The sequence below is a fragment of the Halichoerus grypus genome, chromosome 13, assembly GCF_964656455.1.
Source record: "Halichoerus grypus chromosome 13, mHalGry1.hap1.1, whole genome shotgun sequence".
NCBI lineage: Eukaryota > Metazoa > Chordata > Mammalia > Carnivora > Phocidae > Halichoerus > Halichoerus grypus.
The window spans coordinates 49,076,619-49,100,112 of record NC_135724.1 but is presented as its reverse complement, the minus strand read 5'-3'; the positions used below and the strand labels follow the sequence as shown (position 1 = coordinate 49,100,112).

Here is a 23,494-nt window from a genome sequence, read left to right as displayed (position 1 = left end):
AGATTATTTCTTTTTTGGGTGTTGAGTTTGATAAGTTCTTTATAGATTTTGGATACTAACACTTTATCAGACATGTCATTTGCAAACATCTCCCATTCTGAAAGTTGCCTTTTAGTTTTGTTGATTGTTTCATTCGATGTGCATAAGGTTTTTATCTTGATGAAGTCCCAATAGTTCACTTTTGCTTTTGTTTCCCTTGCCTCTGGAGATGTATTCTAGTAAGAAGTTGCTCCGGCTGATGTCAAAGTGGTGAAAACAACATACTCTTAAAAGAAATCAATGAGTCAAAGAAGAAATCACAAGGGAGATTAGAGAAAATGCTTTGAGACAAATGAAAATGAAAACAAAAACCAAAACTTATGGGATTCAGTGAAAGCAGTACTCAGAAAAATTTTAGTTGTAAATGCCTGCATTAAAAAAAAGAGAGAAAGATCTCAAATCAATAACCCAGCTGACATACTAAGGAACTAGAAAAAGAAGAGCAAACTAAGCCCAGAGCTACAGTAAGGAAAGAAACAATAGAGATTAGAGTACAGATAAAATATAGAATAGAAAATTAATAGTGAAATTAACAAAACCAATAATTAGTTTTTGGTTTTTTTTTGAAGATTTTATTTATTTATTTGACAGAGAGAGACACAGCGAGAGAGGGAACACAAGCAGAGGGAGAGGGAGAAGCAGGCTTCCCGCAGAGCAGGGAGCCCGATGTGGGGCTCGATCCCAGGACCCTGGGATCATGACCTGAGCCGAAGGCAGACACTTAATGACTGAACCACCCAGGCGCCCCCCCCCCTTTTTTTAAAGATTTTATTTATTTGACAGAGAGAGACACAGCGAGAGAGGGAAATAATTAGTTCTTTAAAAAGATCAACAAAATTGACAAATCTTTTACTAGACTAAGGGGAAAAAGAGGGGACAAATCAGAAATGAAAGTACGCATATAACTACCGACTTTCTACAAATAAAAACAATAAAAGGAAAAACTACAGGGGCTCCTCAGTGACTCAGTCAGTTGAGTGTCTGACTCTTGATTTTGGCTGGGGTCGTGAGAACAAGCCCTGCATCAGGCTTCATGCTCAAGTTGGGGGGCAGGGGAGGTCTGCTGGAGATTCTCTCTCTCTCTCCCTCTCCCCTTCCGTCTCTCCCCCGCTTGCATTCTCTCCTCTCTAAAATAAAAAAATAAATCTTTAAAAGGAAAAAACTACAAGCAATTGTACATCAACATATTAGATAACCTAGATTAAATAAGTTCCTAGAAACACACAAACTACCAAAACTTATTTGAAAAAGAGAATCTGAAGAGACCTACGAGAAATTTAATCAATAATCAAAAATGTCCCAACAAAGAAAAAAAAAATCCAAGACAAGACTGTTTCACAGTTGAACTCTACCAAACGTATGAAGGAGGTTTAATGCCAATCCTTCTCAAACTCTTCCGATAAATAGAAGGAACACAAATTCATTCCATGAGGCCAGAATTATTCAGACACCAAAGCCAGATCAAGACACCACACACACACACACCCACACCCCAACACCTCCAGATGCAAAAATCTTCAAGAAAATACTAGCAAGTTGAATGTAGCAGCATATTAAAATGATTACATGCTATGATCAAGTGGGATTTATTCCAGTGGGTCACCATATGAAAGTCAATTAGTGTAATATATCATATTACCAGAATTAGGAGGAAAACCCATGTGATCATTCCTATTAACACAGAAAAGTATTTGACAAAATTCAATACCCTTTCATGATAAAAATACTCAGTCAACAAGGAATAGAGAACTTCCTCGACATGATAAAAGGCATAATAAAAAACCCACAGCCAATGTCATACTCAACTAGTGAAAGACTGAAAGCTTTCCGGCTATGATCAAGAACAAGACAAGGACTCCATCTCACAACTGCTATTCAACACAGTATTACAAATTCCAGTCAGAGCAATTAGGCACATATATGAAACAAAAGGCATTCTCATTGGAAACATAGTCAATGCAATCATTACCAAGACCCCAATGGAAAAACCCACTTTAAAATTCATATGGAAATCTCAAGTGATCCCAAACAGCCAAAACAATCTCGGAAAAGCAGAAAGCTGAAAGATTCACACTTTCTGATTTCAAAGGCTACTACAAATTTATTGCAATCAAAACAGTGTAGTACTTGCATAAAGACAGCTCAATGGTATATCAGAGAGAGCCCAGAAATAAAGCCTCACATCTGTGGTCAAATGACTTGAGAAGGGTGCAAGACCACTTAATGAAAGAGGAGTTTTTTCAACAAATGATAGTAGGAAAACTGGATATCCACCTGCAAAAGAATGTAGACTCTACCTAACACCATATACAAAAATTCACTCAAAACAATGGAAAGCAATGACTCCAACATTTATTTGTACACCAGTGATCAGAAAAGCATTACTCACAATAGCTAAAAGGTACAAGCATTCCAAGTGTCTGTCAATATGTGAACAGATTTTTGAAAAATGTGGTATATATGCAGTGAAATATTATTCAGCCTTAAAATGGAACAAATTTCTGATACGTGCTATAACATGGATGAACCTTGAAGACAAGCTAAGTGAAATACATCAACCTCAAAAAGATAAATATTGTATGATTACACTTATTTGAGGTAACCACAACAAACTCATAGAGACAGAAAGTAGAATAGTAGCTACTGGGGTCTGGGGTTAAAGGAGAACAGAGTTATTGTTTAATGTGTGAACAAATTTAGTTTGGGATGATAAGAATGTTCTGGAGATGGATGGTAGTAATGGCTGCACAACAATGTGAAAGTGCTTAATGCCACTGAGCTATACAGTTAAAAATGGTTAAAGTGGTAAATTTTATGTTATATATACTTTACCAAAACAAAAAGGTAAGTTTTCTTAAAGTTTGTTTTTAAAACATGACCCCAACATAATACTGGGAAAGTCTAAACTCTTATGACCCTGAAACTTGCTAGACCCTCAATTCTTTATCTATGAAGCCTACACTGATAATTTCTCCCATGAGAATGTACAACTCTGAAAGAGAGGACACTAGACTTAATTAATCCACAGAACCTGGAATAGCATATATGCGCTTACAAACAATGCATTTTGTTTGTTTTTAAATAAATGGAAAACTTACCACATGAGCTGACAGTTACTCCTGTTATCATCTTGTGTCTTTTCCCACCAGCTATAGGTGGATTAGGTAATGGCAGTATCTTATCTCAAATGAGATCATGAATGGCAAAGTGTTTTGCAAATTACATTATTATATTTAACATAGTATTATTAATAATGTATCTGTTACATGTAACAAATGTTACCATTTTATTTTCCCCAAAATTTAACTGCCAAGAATGTTGATTCACTACATTTCTACTTTGTATAATTCTGAATGTTATTACTTAAATGGCACATGGTATTCCAGAAGATCTAAGGCTTTGGAGTCAGACAGATTTGAATCCTGACACTGTCATTTACTAGCAATGTGACCTATAGCAGGTTATTTAGGTCTTTTCGTTCCTTCTTTAATTCCTTTCTTTAATCTCATGCCTGTCATTTCTTCAGTTCTATTTCAAATGAGTAAAAAAGTAATTTTACAATCTTAATACTCTGTGCCTCTAAATTAAGAGTGAATAAGATCAGGAAGCTCATGGAAATTCTGCCAAAAATCAAGCTATTTTGTACACTGCTCCCACACCACCAAGGAACAGATGGTGAAGATTAACTGCCATTGTAACTTATAGACATGTAAGTGGTAAAATACCAAAAGAACTACTATCTGGAAAAGGTAAACAATTCTGCCAAAGAAAATTGGAGAGTCAAAAAAATTTAAAAAGAATTGTAACTGTTATATAATTTTTAAAAGCTTAGCAGGTCAGAGAGGTCAGTTCACAATAAAAGTATTCTTGGTATTTTAGGGGTGGGAAGTGAAGAAAGGGTAGGAAGAGGAAAGGGGAAGAAGAGAACAATAAGTTCTACAGACTTCAATTTTTTTCTTTCTTTCTTCTTTTTTTAACAATAACCACAAAATAGGAGCTATTAGGATTAGGAAAAGATATAAAAATGTTTATAGGTATGTTAAATCTAAGTACAGTACAGCAAGATCATAGATAATACAGATTTTAAAAAGATAAATATCAATAATACTAATAAAATTACCTCATTATAGAAATTCTTTTTTTTAAGATTTTATTTATTTATTTGACAGAGAGAGACACAGCAAGAGAGGGAACACAAGCAGGGGGAGTGGGAGAGGGAGAAGCAGGCTTCTCGCTGAGCCGGGAGCCAGATGTGGGGCTCAATCCCAGGACCCTGGGATCATGACCTGAGCTGAAGGCAGCCACTTAACAACTGAGCCACCCAGGCGCCCCATAGAAATTCTTTTTTTTTTTTTTAAGATTTTATTCATTTATTTATTTATTTGTCAGAGAGAGAGAGAGCACAAGCAGGGGGAGTGGCAGGCAGAGCAGGCAGAGGGAGAAGCAGGCTCCCTGCTGAGCAAGGAGCCCGATGCAGAACTTAATCCCAGGACCCTGGTATCATGACCTGAGTTGAAGGCAAATGCTTAGCCGACCGAGCCACCCAGGCATCCCTAGAAATCCTTTAAAAGTTTGATTTAAAACAATAAAGTAATTCACTTTACCCGTTTTTAAATTAATAAAAAGTTACACTGAAGAGGTATAACAATATCATAAAATGCCATTGATTTGGACTCCCCAATTCCACTGGACTATGAGCTCCGCAAGGTAAAGAACTTTTGTTGGTTTGATCACTGATGTTTTCCTAGTGCCTGAAATAGAACAGCGCTCAGCATATATAGCAGGTGTTCAGTATTCACTTCCCACCCCTAAAATACCAACAACTAGGTTACCTCCTCTCCTAATTAATATTAGTTTTTCAATACACAAAAGGAAATACGTCTTCCCTATTTTTTAGAGTACTCTGTGGTTATTCTATAGTTATTTATACATTGCTTCACTTTGAGAAAGAATTTAAACCAATACAAAAGATACTTTGTATTTTCTTTAGTAGCCTTTCAAATTTTCTTCAGATTATAATCATATTTGTGTGTTTTCAGCTTTCTTCAACTTCTAAGAGCACAGCTTGAATAAAAAAACCCACAAAGTTTTTCAGTGCAACCATCCATCATCTCACTCTATTCATCTCTGTCTTTGCAACGGTTTCTCATGGAGTGGGAAGACAACAATCATGTCACATTTACTTATAGGGAAGTTCTCTATTTCCCAGTGTATAACTGCTAATAAATTCTCTCCAGGTCAAGCCGCTCCTATAGGTTTTCCCAGATAGCAGGTCATTCAATGTCATTCTTTGTAGTAGTATAATTTCTTAATTTCCCCAAGAATTTACTTCCCCTTCTCCCTTCTCAGTCAATTGTATAGCTTGTACACAGTACATGTGCTGTACCTGAAGGCAGTATACCTGTTTTTTTAAAAATATTTGATAACTAAGATACTTCCCTAATATTGGGAAAACCACGATCTGTTTCTTTAAAATTAACAAGATTCTTTCCCTGAACTTTCCTGCACAGTCTCAACTAGATAGGCAGTCCTTAAGATAAATACTACCTACTTAATTTGTAACTGTTTCTAAAACCACACAGCTGAATTCATTTCCATCATTAAGGTTTACTGCTGTTGCTACAGCAGGAAGTTAGGAACTGGTATACACTATCCTTTCTGTGAAAACAGAAAAAAAAAATCCTGAGACTGCAACAGGAGAAAGATGAATTCTTGGCCTTCCAAATCCACAAAGATGTTGGGCACATTCGGTACCATTGTAATTTTGGTTCAGCTATGTTGAACAAGGTTTTCTGTGAATCATCTCATTATTTTAACTGTTTTTTGAAATAGGGAAATGTTCTAAACTGACTGAAAATAATTTCTTGCATACTACATATTTTCATGTCTGAATTGCAAACTGCAAGTCTAATGGAATCAAGTATACCGTAATTTCCTGTATTTTCATAATTAAATTCTGGTATTTATCAATAATAGAACCTTATATTTTATATTTTCTTTAGTAAAAACAAGATAATAACTTGTCTCTTCACAGGAAATATATTTTAATTACTTTTTTTTTTTTTAATATTTTTTATTTATTTATTTGACAGAGAGAGAGAGCACAAGCAGGGGAAGTGGCAGGCAGAGGAGAAGCAGGCTTCCCGCTGAGCAGAGAGCCTGATGCGGGGTTCGATCCCAGGACCCTGGGATCATGATCTGAGCTGAAGGCAGCTGCTTAACTGACTGAGCCACCCAGGCGCCCCTTAATTATCCTTTATTTATTGACTTTCTTCACATTGAGATATCAAAATATAAGACAAAAGGCAATTCAACAAAGATCAAATATCAAATTATGACTGCGGAGCCCAATTCCATCTCATGTATATGGTAGTTCATCTTGGTCTCCCAAATGAGATACCAGAGAAGTAGCAGTACAGCTTTCCCAATATTATGAAATATTCTCTCTTTAATTAGAGTAGGATAATATCCATAACCACATCTGTGTACTTTAGATTTTCATCAAATATACACATATATTAGCAAGGCAGTTTCAAAAGACTGTATTTACTACAACTACTTTCAAATATCCACTGTAATGTACAAGAAAAAATAACTTACTGTCTCTGAGTGTTTCCCAAGCCCATTGATCATTTTTGAAGAAGAGATGTCGTTTGATTTCTTCTACACCATTTCGCCCTAATCTCACCTCTCTGAATAGAGGGAAAGAAAAAAGTTATTAATCACTTAAGATATTATTATAACCTGTCAGGATATATTTGTGGGCATAATGCTAAATCTGTGCATAATGATAAAAAATAGTTCTATGTCACCTTGAAATTATATTGGTTTTCAGTATAATTTTCCACTTAAATAAAAAATAAGTTGAAGATAGAATATTGAAGACTTTTTAGAAAAATATATATGAAAAACAGACTTGTTGAAACCCCATGACTTTTCTATCGACAATGAAAATCCTAATAAATCACTCCCTTTGTTTCATTAGCATAATGAATAAAACACAATGAATTTTCTTGACAGCTCTTAAACACTGTGGTAGCTATACATTTTTTGCAATCAACAACTTTATTTCACACCAAATGCTAACAAAAACTCAGAAAGACATCCTAAATTTAAAATCTCTACTTTATACACTATTATAAATATTTTTGACCTATCAGAAACCAATGACAACTAATTCTTGACATTACTACAAAACTGAGAGTTTTAATGGGATTCCTGGCCTCTTAGACGAGCATAGAGATAAAATGTTTAAAAATGTGCCTTTAGTGGATTTGGAAAGGGGAACTTAGCAACTTCTGTTTTCTACTTTAGTGCTTATAAACAACAAGAACACCCTGAATTCCAAATTTTTTCATGAGTTAAAAGATAAATTGCTTTTGATACAATGTGACACCTTCTTGAAGAAGCTTTCATTGACTCTCCCAGACTGGATCAGGGAACTCTCCATGGTTCTATGGCAGACAGACAGTACTTAACTCAGAGTACTTATCTCTCTGTACAATAAACATCTCATTCACTTGTCTGTTTCCCTCAAAGGACTAGGTGGTTAGTGGAGAACAGTGGCTGTGTATCTTTTTCATTTCTATATCCCTAGCACCTAACACACAGCATAGTACTTATATTTATAAAGTATATATTAAAATGTAAAAATATGAAAGACTACATTTCAGGCTCTAAAGGACATATGAAGGATGGTAAATTTATATTAATTAAAGTGAATCTGAAACTGAAACATATCTAAAGGTACCAGGCCTCCCTAATATTTAAATTAACAATATACAAACATAAATATTAAACATAATCTTAGTAAGTCATGTGGTTCATGTTTAAATTTAAAAAAGTAAATTTAAAAAGTAAACCATAAGGGTACATATAATATACCATTTTTGTTTCTAAAATATATACGTGCATATACATTTATAAAAATGCTTACTGAATCTGAAAGACATCATACCAATGACCATTTCCAGAGGGAAGGAGGTAGGATATAGCTCTGCACTATTTACTTAATTTCAACAAAATATAATCATATATAATTAAATCTTTTTTCCAGCTCTAGTGAGGTATAATTGACAAAATCTTGAGATATGTAAAGTGTAAAAAGTGATGTTTTGAGATATGTACACATTGTGAAAGGATTCTCCCATTGGGAATTAACACATCTATCACCTCACCTATTTACCTTTCTTTTTGGTAAGAACATTTAAATTCTACTCTTATTTAAATTTAAATTCTACTCAAATTTCAATTATACAATACTGAATTATCTTAAATGGCATCAGTTAGAAGATGCATCATTTTTCCATCACTAGGAAAAAAATGTTCCCAATTAAATTAATACGTGACATTGTAAGATGCACTCTAATTTCAGAGATGTTACATGTTTAAAAAAAAAAAAAAAACCTTCAGACTCAAGAAAATATAATTTTTATACTTAACCAAGTTAAAACTTCAACAATGAAATTTAAAAAATCATCTGGTCTAGCCATCAGAAAAGAATTTACCCCAATTTCTTAGGTAAGGCAAGTGGTTTGAGATCCAGAAATTCAACCAGAATACCACAAAATATTATATTTCACTATCATTAATGATTTGGGGAATAGTAATATTTTTATCCCAACAGTTCAAATATAGGAGCTGAGATACAGACCTCAAATACTAAGCAGCAAAATGAGAATTTCCTTAGAATAAATTAAAGTTCAATGTTAAGATTATTTACCTGTCAGTAAGGAAGGCACAAATAAGATTTTTTGCTTCTTTTGATATATCATTATCATCAGGGAAAGTAAGTGAATTTTTATGGTTCATAATCTTACTGTAAGTTCCAACCAGAGAATCTGCATAAAAGGGTGTATCACCTGAAAAATTGATAGGAAAAACAAAAGCAAATAAGATACATTAAAAAAATCAGTTTCAAAGGAAAAGAGTCAATGTTACATGTTTAAAGATTACTACATATGCATTAAAGACATATACTTAATATATAAAAAAAATAACACATCACAAAGTTGCTTAGGCTTCTAAATAACTTTTAAAAACACACAAATTAGGTTTGGATCAGTTTGTTTTCTACACACAAAATTAACTTTGCTTAATGCAATAAATACCTTATTGGAAGAAGCCAAATGGCTAAGTTTTAGGATGAACAACTATGTTAGAGGTATACAAAATTCTCCTTTACTCACCTACAAGCATTTCATATAAAAATACCCCAACTGACCACCAGTCACATTCACGTCCATAATAGCCATCACCACCTTGAGATTTTAATACTTCAGGGGAAATGTAATCAGGTGTTCCAACTGCTGTATCACATCGTACCATACCTTCCTAAAAAGAGTGGCAGGTCAACTTTTTAATTAGAATACAAATATAAATTCTGAATGATTTAAAAGGACTTTCCAACAAAACCTGTAGACCTCTCAGTCTTTGGGCTATAAAATATATCAAAACCTAATGCAAACTTGACAAAAATGAACACATAGTCTAATCACATATACATATTATATACACAATATATCTGAAATATGTGTGTGTACTTGTGTGTGTGGATACGTCAGTGACTTTTACTTTGTAATATTACTCATTAGAAAGACACACTGCCAACCAGTTGTGCCAGTATAATGACCTCATCATAACTGCAGAGAACAAGTATTTAAGCCAATTCAAACAGATTGAGGGACTGACAGGATGAATCATTTGATAACATTAATATATAAATGCTGATTTAATTTTTTTTTAACTAAAATAGCCATTCAATCTAACCATGCTTGAAACTGTAAAGAAAACATACAGGAATTAACTGTACAAATATAAAATGGGGAAGTATGTGTAATGGAAAAGGGTGTAATAGTACTGAGCATACTGAATATCTATTTAATATGCATTTTAACTCTCCAAAAAAAAAAATCCCTAAATCTAAATGCAAAAGCTATACATACCTATTACTAATTGTAGCTGGTATTAATGCAATAGAATTATAATTAAATGTTCACGTAAACGTTTTCATATAATGTTTCCTTCTAAGCAATAATTTCCCTTTTAAAATAATAAATACAACTTTTTGGCTATTGTTCTGGGATAAGTTTCCAAGAATATAAACTGTTTCAACTGAAACAAATTAGCATACTTGCCACTTTAGCTATAAATATGTTATTTATTTTGTAAATAATGAGGACAGATAGTATCTTTAAAGATTGACTCCCAAAATAAGCAGTAAGATCTTCTACATGTTAACAGAAGGCTAAGTAAAACACTAAAAAATACACACATCACTGAAATCCAGTTTTTATGAAAGTCTAATTTTAACACTGGTCTTAGTATTTAGTGACTAGTTCAATTCCTAGTTACTAATAGTACTGTATATTACACTGTTGTTATAAAGGATTTAATAAGTGTGGCAATCAACACTTACCTTAGGTAGAGAGAAAAATATAAATCACTTACAAGTTACTAATCAACATTGAAATCATGGCACCTATTTCAACAAATAAGACAGGTCATATCAATTCTGTTACAAGTCTAGCTATGGTTAGTACATTCTTAAAGCATTTTCTAAAAAGCAGCTATCTTGAATTAGCAAAATTATTTAACCTTATTCATCTTCATACAAGTACCAAAATCTGCTAACTTCAAATGTCCAGATTTATCCAGCAGCATGTTATCAGGTTTCACATCTCTGAGGGAGAAAAAAAAGAGTATTTCTAAAACCAGACACTGAGAAAAATTCTATGAGGCAGTTATTTTAGGCCCTATATCCTCACTCATTGTAGATAAGGCCATTTTTGATCCATATGTGCTCTCTCTATCCACATCTATAAACTGAACTTTAGCAGGGAAACTCCTTTATATGTTAATGCCTCAGAGAAAGACATTTAATATTCCCTTTTCTTTTAAAAAGAGTTTGATTCTTCCAAGGGGGAAAGCAAACCATCTGAGAGAGAATAACCATAAAAAACATAATATACACAAAACATAACTGAAACACACTTTTCAACTTAAGTACATAAATAACCCCAGGACAGGGTCTAAATCACTTTCATTTTTGTATCCCTGGCACTTAATTAGCACAGCAACTGCACTGGATTCAAGTAATGTTTGTAAAACAAATGAAATTGTTCTTCTAACAAATAAATATGATCTATTCATTAATTAAAAGCAAACTGATTTGTATATAAAAAAATTAAAAGTGTTTAACTCTAGGACATACCTCAGAAAACAGCTTATAATTTTTATTGTTCAGAACACCAAATAAAAGTATATAACCAGATTAAGGGACCATTTACATCAACATTAAACTGACATAATAAAACTATGAATTTCAAAGTCTTAAATTCTGAAATACCACTTATCTCACATGAAGGAGAATAGGTGGATTTTGAGTAGGAAATGCCAATCAAATAAAGTTTAAGTACTTTTCAGCTTCCCCCTTCAACAAATGAAAAAATTTAAAGCATTTTTATCTTTACCTGTGAATGAAACCCATGGAATGGATTGCATCCAATGCAAGAACTACTTCTGCGGTATAGAATCGTGCCCATTTTTCAGGCACATCATAGTTGCTCATTAAGTTTACAAGATCTCCACCAGGCATGTACTCCATCACCATGTAGAGATAACGATCATCTTGGAATGCATAAAAAAGCTATACAAATACAAAAAAAAAATCATTAAGATTAAGCAAAATGGTTTCATTTAAAAAAATGACAAAAATACTAATGGAAGATTTAATTAAAATAATCAAATTGTAGTTACTATAGCACTGTTAAAAAAAACAAAACACACAAACATAAATATCACAAAGGCCCCTGAATATAAAAAGGAACTGTGGTTATTTCTGAGTTAGATGGAAACTTTCTTTTCTATACATTGCTACACTAATTCAATTTTTTACAGTGAGAATTTTTAAAAATTACAGTAGTTCCAATAAAGAATATACAAGTCTCCTAAGCAAAGAAATATTATGACTCTGATATAATGTGTGCTCTTGTGAGGTCTACTGTTAAATTTATATCAATACCACAATTCTCAATAAGTTTGAAAAACTGAACTACAGGCTCAGCTGTCCATTAGCCATGTGATTGGGCAATTTATTTAATCTCCCTAAGTCCCTGTCACTATAATCCCTTCCAGAAAAATGTAAGGGACTATACCTTGTTTCACTTTTATACCTGCTGCTAGGTCACAGTCTGGACCTAGTAGTGGCAGTTTGCAAATGCTTAAAAATGTCTAATCAATAGAAGCATAAATTAATCTATAATTGGAGATATACCAATAGGGATTAACTGCCTTTCAGAGTTGCTGAAAGGATTAGTGAATGTAGACAGCACCTGGCACCACAGATGCTCCGTAAGTAATAGCAGTCAACGGGAGGAGGAGCAGTAACAACTAACAGGAAGGGGGCAACAGCTAGAGTCAAGCAGGAAGAGTGAAATCCATTGACAGAAAACTGGAAAGAATAGCAGGCATAAATGTATTTATTATGTGACCTGGGTTGAAGTTAAAAAAAAAAAAAAAAAAGCAAATTTACAAAAGAACATTTTAAGTAACATGAGAAGATCAGAATCAAACTAAAATAAAGCCCTAGAAAAAATGATACCTTATTTACACAGTCATTTGTCCTAAAATCTTTTTGTTTCATTTTTTCAACAGTGTTTAATGATTTTAGTTACAGATTTAGTTATTTTAAAAAGATATTTTAGGGACAGATAAGAAACTAAGTGGCATCTCATGGCTAGCCCAGATTAAAGTATACAATTTATCATTTGGGCACCACAATTAAAGAAACAATGTTGATTTGGTGGCAGTTTACCATATTTATAGACAATGTATCAAGAAAAGCAAAGCTTCAAGTACTAAGTTGTAAATTTAAAAATTATGTCTTATGTCTTTTAACTATCTACAGAACACTGAAGATTTTCTGTATCACTGGTTCTCAACCAGAAGAAATAATTGTCCCCTGACCACCTACCCCCCTCCCACTACTACCAGGTAAACATTCAACAATGTCTAAACACAATTTTGTTTGTTACAAATGGTATGCAGTCTGTGGAGAGCTGCTAGTGGCATCAACTGGATAGAAGCCAGGGACGCTGCTGAAAATCTGATAATACACAGGACAACCCCCAAAACAAAGGACTACCTGGCCCAAAATGTCAATAATACCAAGCCCACAAATCCCTGCTCCACACAGCTGATAAAAACAGAGCAGACATTTCAAGTATAAAAAGTCATCCATAACACTCAAAACATTTTCCATATCCTTTTTATTCCAATTACTAGTGTGCTTATTTAGGATACTCTTCATTATATATTGTAAATTAATAAGTCATAAAATTCATGTTAAGAATTTAGAAATGGTCTAGTCAACCCAGTAGTTTTTTTTTTTTAACCAGAAGATTTACTTCCCCCATATGCATTCTTACATAACCCCAATACGTAAGACACAAAAAATATGGAGCTACTCTAGTTGAGGCAGAAATAGAAAACCCAGAATTATAACCTCCTCAAATACTGCTTGTCCCCATGACTTCACTTGAGGTATTCTCCACAGGTGAAAATAACCAATCTAAGCCAACTTCCCCACTTTTCAGCAAGGAAACTGAGGCCCAGAGATGTAAATAACTTGGCCACAGCTTCACCAATAGGTTTTTGACAGTTAAGACTAGAACTTACAACTACTGACTTCTAGTGTATTTTTCTTCCCACTGAAAAACCTAAAGCCAACACAATATTATTTGAAGGCCTACCTTAACTCACCTCTTCCTCAATTTTCCCATTCCTTCCTCTCCACAAAATAAGAGACACAAATAGATGAACAGATGGTTAAATAAATAGAATAAGAGGTCTCATATTTGGGAAAAAAACTTGAATTTCAATACTAAATAAAAGTATCTACGTAGAAGATAATAATATATGACTTCCCCCAAATCAGAGTATTTAAATTTTCTTTTTCTTTCTCTCTTTTTTTTTTTTATTAAGATTTTACTTATTTATTTGACAGAGAGAGACACAGCGAGAGAGGGAACACAAGCAGGGGGAGTGGGAGAGGGAGAAGCAGGCTTCCCGTGGAGAAGGGAGCCCGATGTGGGGCTCAATCCCAGGACCCTGGGATCATAACATGAGCCGAAGGCAGACGCTGAACGACTAAGCCACCCAGGCGCCCCAGATTATTTAAATTTTCTAATATTTAAAGTCTACAGACACATAATTATTTTGCTTTGGCCTTACTTTCCTCCTAGAGACAATTCAATAAAATTAAATTTTATGATTTAAAGAAGTAACAATACATTAGACAATTATGTAATTGCCAATAAATTCTCTATTACTGTTCTAAAAAACAAACTAAGCTTCTTAATATGTTTAGTTACAAACTACTACAGCAATAATGAAACAGTAGCAAAATCATACCTGGACGACCCAAGGGCTGTTAGCAAAAGCCATGATGTCCCTTTCTTCCCAGAAAAAGGCAGAATCGGATCTCTTAATCATTTCAAATTTACTGAGAAGCTTCATAGCATATACCTTCCTAGTGGATTTATGCCTTACCTTTAAAATTGAAAACAGAAAATAATGAACCTTTTGTTGACATTTAAAGCTCAGCATTTACCAGAACAATTTACCAAATGATTTTAACACCTTGTTAAATAATATAACATCACTGTTCTAGCTTTTTTTCCATCTCTTCTGCTGATTTATCCCAATTAGATAATGTCAAGGCTTCGATTAACAGAAGGCAAGTAATGTTAGAAAAGAATCTTTACTCCCTATATAATAGCACACTCCCCTTTCTCCACCCTGTTATGCATGCTGCTTTCTATTTATAAAACTTAGGATTCCATAACATTTTAGAAGTCTAATATTACAAGTAAAAATTTCTCTTCTGACACTTGAAACCTCTTCTCTATCCATGGATGCCTGAGGAAAATATTTCATACTACTGCTGAATTTGACTCTAGGCTTTCACATCCTTTGGCAAGACTATCTAGAGCAATTAAAAGCAACAATTTTATAAAAACAATATCATCCCAAATAATGTATGTAAAACACACAAATGGATTTTTAATTTTATTGTTTTTAATCTCATTAAAATAACCTACCAATTGAACTTCTCCAAATGCACCTCTACCAATCACCTTCACTACTTCATAATCTTCAGCTTTCATTCGTAAATCTCTAATTTTATTTATTGTGTCTTTATCTGTATGAAAAGAAGAGTTTGTGACTTTAAATCATTGAAGCATTAAAACTAACACTGTTTATTTTACATTCAAGTCCTTGAAAAAAAAAAGTATTAAGCATTACTTCATGGTAAACACTTATAAAGGAGAAATGTTCAATGTATTAAGAATTGTTTTAAATAAATTCTGGAACGACTTCACTCTAGCTATTAAAATTTAACTTGATATTTCAGAAAATATACTACTAATACACATGGAGGACAATCAGTTAAGTCCAGAGCAAATCTGAATTGAAGGATCATAGGTATATGTTTTAGATTAGTGAAATAAAATTTTCTTTTTATCAAGTCAGTTTTGATAATCCCTCCAAGAAGATATAAATAATTGAAGATATCCAATGTTGAAAAAAATCATATACTTATATCAATACATTTCTCTATTTGAACCTAGATTTTAACTTAAAACACACAGTGGGAATCACTGCAATTATTTATATAAACCTGTCATGCTACAAACTACAATAATTTACAAATCCCCACTGGACAGATATTCTAATTCCTAATTTGGTCATAGATTAAAATAGGGCTATTTTAATCCACATGGGTCAACATTGGCATGAGATTACATGGAAAAGCTTCACATTTCAGAGTGTACAAAATACAGAACAGCTATTAAACTTAAGTTCTAGTTCCTAATAAAAACTCTGTATTATATTCTTGTCTTTCTTTTTAAAAGCACATTTAAACTCGTGTTTATATACATTATGACCAATAAACACATGCAAAAGAAAGCAAATTTCTACACAAGGATAACATAAGTACACTTAATTTTAGGTTACATATCAATTGCAAGATGCATCAGAAAGATACAGACAATAATCAATATACTGCACAATTATTTGTGTCTACCATGCAGTCTCTATAGAATCACTGTAGATATATAAAGATAACTTTAAAACATAGTTCCTCCTCTTAAGGAGTTCAAACTCTAGCAAATGAAACAGAAACAAACAATGAAAAAAAAAAGTACAAAAACAAAAAACAAAAAAAAGGAAAAGAAAAAGCTATGAGGAGGTTAAGCAGAGTTTGTAGAAAACTAAGGAAGACGCCTAACCCAAACGTGCCTGGGAAGGAGGTGGCTAGAAAAGGCTTTCTGAAAATGGTAACACCTAAAACAAGTCTAAAATGGAGCACAGCAGTTAGCCAGGTGGGGAGAAGAAAAGAGAATACTATAGGCAGATAGGCAATATAAGCAAAGGCACAGAGGAACTACATACAAGCAGCTCTGTGCTGCTGAAGTACCAAGTTTGTGGTAAGGGTTCAAAGGAGACACTGGAGAGTCCCAAACTGGTTAAGGAGCTTGAACTTTACATGTAGGCAAGTAGTTATAAAACTAGTATTTAATCATAAAAAATATTTTCTCACAATAAAATTTAAAGCAACTCAATTTTATAGAAAAGAGAGTGCTCTGCTTCAGGAGGGTAGTGGTGCCGTGGTCAGGATATCAGAGAGGGGCTGGAGTTTCATCTACTTTATACCCTTCCATAAAGCAGCCCCTGAGAGTCCTGTGGGATCTGCTGGGAACTGAGAAACACCATGAAAAGAAATAAGGCAGATAAACAACACAGTCAAATTTACATTTCAGCTAAACCACTCTGGGAAATATGTAAAAAGATGAACTCAATAAGGACAAGACTGGGGGTGGGGAGAATTTTAAGAGTACTGTAATATTCCAGATGAAGAGTTAAGAAAGTCCTGAACCAGGATGTGTTATATAATAATAGCCTGTGAGGTTGAGAAAGGATCCCTAGCTCTGGTTATATGAGGTTGAGAGCCATAAATAGGCTGAAAAGTCTGTTGTTTGAGCCCAGAAAATATATCTGCTGCAAATTTATGTGGGAATGACGATCTTGCTTCCTGCTTTAATTTCTAACAGCACAGGAAGTGTATAAAGCAGCTTGATATGTGATTCAAACAACATTAGTTGTCAGAATGACTTTATCACATTTAAGTATGGCATTAAAGTGCTGTTTTGCCTTTTAATTTAAGAAACATTATCAAGGGGCGCCTGGGTGGCTCAGTCGTTAAGCGTCTGCCTTCGGCTCAGGTCATGATCCCAGGGTCCTGGGATCGAGCCCCACGTCGGGTTCCCTGCTCGGCAGGAAGCCTGCTTCTCCCTCTCCCACTCACCCCTGCTTGCGTTCCTGCTCTCGCTGTCTCTGTCTGTCAAAAAAATAAATAAAATCTTTAAAAAAAAAAAAAAAAGAAACATTATCAAAAACTAACTTCCAAAGTCAATCAGTATTTAATGAAAACTCAGTAACAGTTGGGAGTGGCTCTAAAAACCTTCATCTTGGTCTCTGTCTTAGCTCATGCTGCCATACAAAATACCATAGACTGAGTGGTTTAAACAATATTCTTTTTTTTTTTTTTTCACAGTTCTAGAGTCTGGAAGTCCAAGATCAGGGGACCAGCACGTTTGATTCTGGTGAGGCCTCTCTTCTTGGCTTGTGGGCAGCTGCTATCTCTGTGTGTTCACATGACCTCTTCCTAGTGTGTGACAAGGTAAGGACACTGATCCTATCTTATCAGAGCCTCACCCTTATAACCTCATTTAACCTTAACTGCCTCCTTATGACCCAATCTCCAAATACAGTCATTGGGGGTTAAGGCTTCAACATATAAATGGGGGGTTAAGGGGTCAACACACAATCTAGTCCATAGCAGTCCTTAAAAAAAACACAATTAACAGCACCACTGCTAGGACATCGACTTACTTTATACTAAGATAAACTGGATGTTCAGTTCCAATTTGACAAAAATTTACAGGACTGATGATGTAAGTCCATGAGAGTGAGTGATGTGTGTACCACTGACACTGTGGTTCAATAAAACATGATAGATTCAAATATTTTCCACAAAGTACCTGCTGATGTGTAATACAAAATAACTATAGGCTTTAAAGACCTTGTGTTTTCATAAGCTTTGTCAGTTTGTCCAACTAAGCCTTTTTCTGTACCATACATAATTTTAACTACTATCACTTGTAACACACCTCAGCAGACTCCTCTTTAAGCTGTACTTAGTATTTTCTCAACTTCTTTAAAAATATTCTTGCCTGTACTTGCTCCATGAAGACTACACATAGAGAGGGTAATTCTTTAGTTACTTCAAACTCAGCACTGACTCCTCAAATAAACAAGAGTCAAGGAAAATCAAAGTCGTTTGTCTTATTTTTTGTCTATTGATGTTGCTCTCGATGACCTCAATTCTTTGAGCAACTGTTTTTGCCAAAAAGCTAATAGTCTTAAGGCAATTTTTCTCTCCACATATTTTTTTTTGCTGCTGCAAACACTCACCATTAGTGAATGGCTTTCCCTGTTCGGCTAATAAGCCACTCATAAACTAATGTAAGGTCGCAGCCTCATTCCTTTTTTATTTTTGTGAAGAAAATTCTGTGATGAGATATTCCATTTCAAGTTTTCTATTTTTTCTGACTGTTGCTTTCTTGTGAGTTGGGAATATTATGATGAGGACTCACTCTGGTAACATCAAATATATTATTTTAGCACAGCAACAATGTCACTGCAAAATAAACACAATGCTTTGCCTTTTAACTTCACAAAATAATCCACAGTTCACGTGCCTCAAAATGACAACACTCAAAGTTCAGTTTTCTTTTTTTTTGTTTTTTACGCAACGGGTATGCACCGGAAATAAAAAATAAAATGTTGTGGTATGGTGATTCACATGAAACACTGTTCCGTTTTAACTGTACCACCGTGATTTAGCTGAGTAGCAGTGTGAACCAATAACAGTGTCATGTATGATTTCTGTCACAACTACTCAATTCAGCCACTGGAGCACAAAACCAGTCCCAAGACAATACATAAGAATGAATGTGGCAATGTCCCAGTAAAACTTTATTTATGGACACTGAAATCTGAATTTCATATAATTTTCACGTCATGACATAGTTTTCTTCTTTTGACCTTTTATCAATCACTTTAAAAATATAAAAAACATTCTTTGTTCATAAGACATACAAAAACAGGTGGTGGGCCAGATTTAGCCTGTGGGCTGCAGTCTGCCAACCCCTGCTCTAATTGAAACTCAGCTCCCCACAAAAGGACACTGCTTCCCTTGCAGCTCTCAAGTGGTGACCTTTACCTTCACTCACATGCCTTATACCACTGGCCCTGAAAGTGGGACAGGTGAACTCCACTATTATCTCTATATCCCCATCCTGAATCTGCCAGCTTTGATTTTCGTGTTATTAGGTTCTATTTCTCACTACCTCTCATTATTGCTGTAATCCACTGACTCGCAGGTCATCACATTTCACTGTCAGAAAATTTTAGTTCCTGGTTTACTGACCTCTCCAATATTCACCTGTTTTAATTCTTAGGGATTTTATTATATCCATGGACGACACTTCTAATATCCTGGCCTCTCAATACCTTTAACTTCTCTCCTTCAATGCTCTTGTCCTGTACATTTTCTTCCCTCTTCTCAAACCCTGCACAGCTCTCCCACTGATCCTCATTCATAGCTAAGACATTTTTGGTTACCATCCGGAATCAAATAAAACAATCAGAAGAAAACTGCCACAGATATACCACCACCACCACCACCACCACCACCACCACCACCACCACCACCACCACCACCACCACACACACACACACACACACACTTAACTGCCAGAATGTGCAGGTATATTTGGTCACCTTCTACTACAGGAGAATACTGCTATTTTACACCAATCTTTCCACCAGTGATGTCATATCCTTTTTCACTAGTTCAAGGACATGGCTCTAGCAATACTACCCTCTTTCTCCTGTATTTTTAAGTTTCCCCTTTTCTAACCAGATCCTATCATGCTTATTTTCATTCTCATCTTAAACATACCTCTTCATCCCATTTCTCTCACCAGCTTCTTCTGCCCCATTACTCAACTTCACTACAGCAAAATCCCTCAAATGTTGTCTATCCTCTCAGTTTCTATATCTTTCTTCATATTTGCTTTTAAGTCCATTTAGGAGGGATTTGGCCACTACCTTTCTATCAAAGCTGCTTGTCAAAGTCACAAATTACCACCATGTTGCTAAATCCAATGACAAATTCTCAGTTCTCATCTTGACATATCAGCAGCTTTTGACAGTTTGGTCCCTCTCTGCTGGTATACTTTCTTTACTTGACTTCCACATTCTTCCAACAATGCTAAGGATATTTTTTCAACCTCAATAGTTACTTCTCAGTTGCCTTTGCTGGCTCCTCCTCTCCCAGAGTTCTTAACACTGAGCATCTCAAGGCTTAATCTTTCATAGTGTTTTCTTCACTGTTTACCTTTATTTCTTTGGTGGCCTTTAAAAGCCACCTACATGTCAACCAATTTTTATGGCTAGTCCAGATCTCTCTCTTAAGCTTCAGGTTTATATAATCAATTGCTTACAAAATATATCTACTTGGGTAACAGACCTCTCAAATTTAATGTGTATGAAACTGAAGAGATGTCTTCACCCAAAACCTCTACCTATGACCTCCATATTTCTGTTAACAGTTCAATTTTGCTAAAATCTAGGGAGCATGCTTGACTCCTTTTTTTTTCCTTACACACCACATCCTATTATTCAGGAAAATATGCTACCTCTACCTTTGAAATATTATCTCCAATCTGATAACTTTTCACTCTCTACACTGCTAACATGCTGGACCAAGCCACTATCATCTCTTCCTAGGATTACTACAATCGCTTCTTAACTGATGTCTATCCTTGCCTCTCCATATTTTATTCTTAACCCTAGGTGATATTCTTAAAAACACAAGTCAGAGCATGTCACTCCTCTGCTTAAAACTCTCTAATGTCTTGCCATCTCAGCCAGAGCAAAAGTCAAAGATCTTACAATGGCCTACAAGACTCTACATGACCTAGCCTATTTCCTTACTTCTCTGACATCACTCTACTATTCTTCTTGCTCAATCCTCTCCAGCCACAATGGCTTCTTCCTTGCTGCCTCTCAAACATGCCTGATATATTCTTCCCAAAGTCTTCGCACTGGCTGTTCCTCTGTATGCCATTCCCTTCCCTCAAGCATCTGCTTGGCTAATTCTCTCAAGTACTTCAACGATTTTCTCAAATATCATTTTTTAGTGAGTCCCAAACTAGTCACCTTATCTAAAACTGCAGAATTCTCAAAACTTCCAATCCTTCTTACAGTGTTCTATGTTTTTCCCATAATAAGTAACAACTTCTTTGTCATTACAGAATTTGTTTCATGCAAAATTATAAATTTGGTAAGCCCTCATTAATTCTAAGACCAATAAATAGGATTATGTAACCATAGACCGTTTTACCAATTTCTGATTGTCTACTTTGCTGAGCTACGTGATGCTGACAGAAAGCTAAGATTCAGAGAAGTGAGATATTACTCCACAGCACAGTAAGCAAAAAATGTAATGGGTAAATTGAGTCACAAAAAGACACCGTAAGTCTTGACTGGCCACTAACTAGCTAATCAGTCCCTAAATAATCATCAGTTAGCAAAAGAGGCAGGAAGACTGATAATTTATAGTTTCAGGGTTACCAACAATTCAAAATGATTTTAATCACATAGACTCTTCAACCTAACTTTCTAGAAATCAAATGGATGATTTTTCTTAAGAATCTTTAAAAAAAAAAAAAAAAGTCACAATTCATATCCAGTAAATTCTACTTCTAGAAATTTTTCCTAAGGAAGTTAGATATAATGTGGAACCAAGATTTTTACAATGTTTTTTAAAATATACAGATTGAATAATTTTATATACATATAATGGGAGTATTAGGCAACATCTAAAATTGTGTTAAAAAAAATAAAACAAGACGAAATCAGAAAGGGAGACAAACCATAAGAGACTCTTAATCACAGGAAACAAACTGAGGGTTACTGGAGGGGAGGGGGGTAGGGGGATCAGGTAACTGGGTGATGGACATTAAGGAGGGCACATGATGTAATGAGTACTGGGTATTATATAAGACTGATGAATCACTGACCTCTACCTCTGAAACCAATAATACATTATATGTTAATTAACTGAATTTAAATTAGAATAATCACATAGAATGATATTCAACATATAATGTTGAGCAAATAAACAGAATAAACTGTTCAAATATATAAACACAAATATATATTGGTATGTGTGAACAGAAAAAAGACCATAAGGAAATACAGCAAAATAATACTTGTAATCATTTCTGAGTGTGGTGGGATTTCAGATTATTTTATTCCTCACATTTTCTATACATTTCAAATTTTCTATAATAACTATTGCTTTCTCATGAGAAAAAGACATATCTGCCTAGTCTAAAATCTGAGATTATAAAGTGACCATAATTTTATGTACCACCACAGACTGTAAGACACATCCTAATTGTTAAATAAGTTTTTTTAAATGTCAGGATGAAATATAGTAATAAAAGCTATGCACAATACACTGTTTGACCAAAATATTGCTACTCTTTGCCTAAAGAAACCTAGTATACCTTGTATACTTTTAGAGTAAAGTATCCCTAAAAAGCTCTAAAATTACATAAAACTTATCTAGAAAATCTACAATATTCAATTCCATAAAAATCTGTTTTAATGCAAAAATTATTTTATGTCCAAATCTTCAAATAAAATTCAAACTACAGGAAGATGTGTCATGTTTTGCCAGTGTACACACACACACACACACACACACACACACACACACACACAGAGTAATCCAGTTTGAGAAACTGATTGGGGAGGGGGGAGGAATCCAAATTCTTAACATAGCATAAAATGGCTTTTAGACCTTGTTACTGTCTGGTTCTCCAGTCTTTCATTTCTAGATACTCTCCCCAACATGCTCTACCAACGCCCAGTTATTTGCAATTGCTCACATTACCATACTGCTTCAAATCTCCATACCTTTGCAGATATTGATCATCAGGCTAAAATGACTTGCCCCATGTTATTTGACTGACTTACTATCAAACAAGATCTAATCCTGTATCTCCTCTTCAGCCATTGTTGATCTCCTCATGCAGATGGGCTAACTCCCTTCCCTTGCCTCTCAAACACAATTTCTCTATTATTTCATCTACCACTCTGGACTGAAATTATTTATATAGCTATGTTTCTAGAGACCACACTTCATTCATGGATATGTTCTTGATGTACATACATGCTCAATGATACTTACTGAAACATTAAAAACATTTAATGATATTATTTATAAATGGAGACAAATCAACTACATGCA

The 23,494-nt window shown here is 34.4% G+C and overlaps 1 protein-coding gene across 7 annotated transcripts in view; it reads right to left on the bottom strand.

Annotated features, from left to right (window-relative positions):
- Nucleotides 1-23,494, bottom strand: part of ROCK1 (Rho associated coiled-coil containing protein kinase 1) — a 150,266-nt gene that overhangs the window by 79,944 nt on the left and 46,828 nt on the right. For all 7 annotated transcript variants that reach the window (XR_013443368.1, XR_013443369.1, XM_078060545.1 and 4 more), the window contains 7 exons: nucleotides 15,141-15,241; nucleotides 14,452-14,589; nucleotides 11,511-11,686; nucleotides 10,636-10,720; nucleotides 9,228-9,372; nucleotides 8,762-8,900; nucleotides 6,640-6,731 (listed from right to left, as the gene is read on the bottom strand). Coding sequence is in view for 5 of the 7 variants with exons in the window: in XM_078060545.1 (XP_077916671.1) it covers nucleotides 6,640-6,731; nucleotides 8,762-8,900; nucleotides 9,228-9,372; nucleotides 10,636-10,720; nucleotides 11,511-11,686; nucleotides 14,452-14,589; nucleotides 15,141-15,241 (876 nt within the window). In the remaining 2 variants the exon portion in view is untranslated. The remainder of the gene's footprint in view (nucleotides 1-6,639; nucleotides 6,732-8,761; nucleotides 8,901-9,227; nucleotides 9,373-10,635; nucleotides 10,721-11,510; nucleotides 11,687-14,451; nucleotides 14,590-15,140; nucleotides 15,242-23,494) is intronic.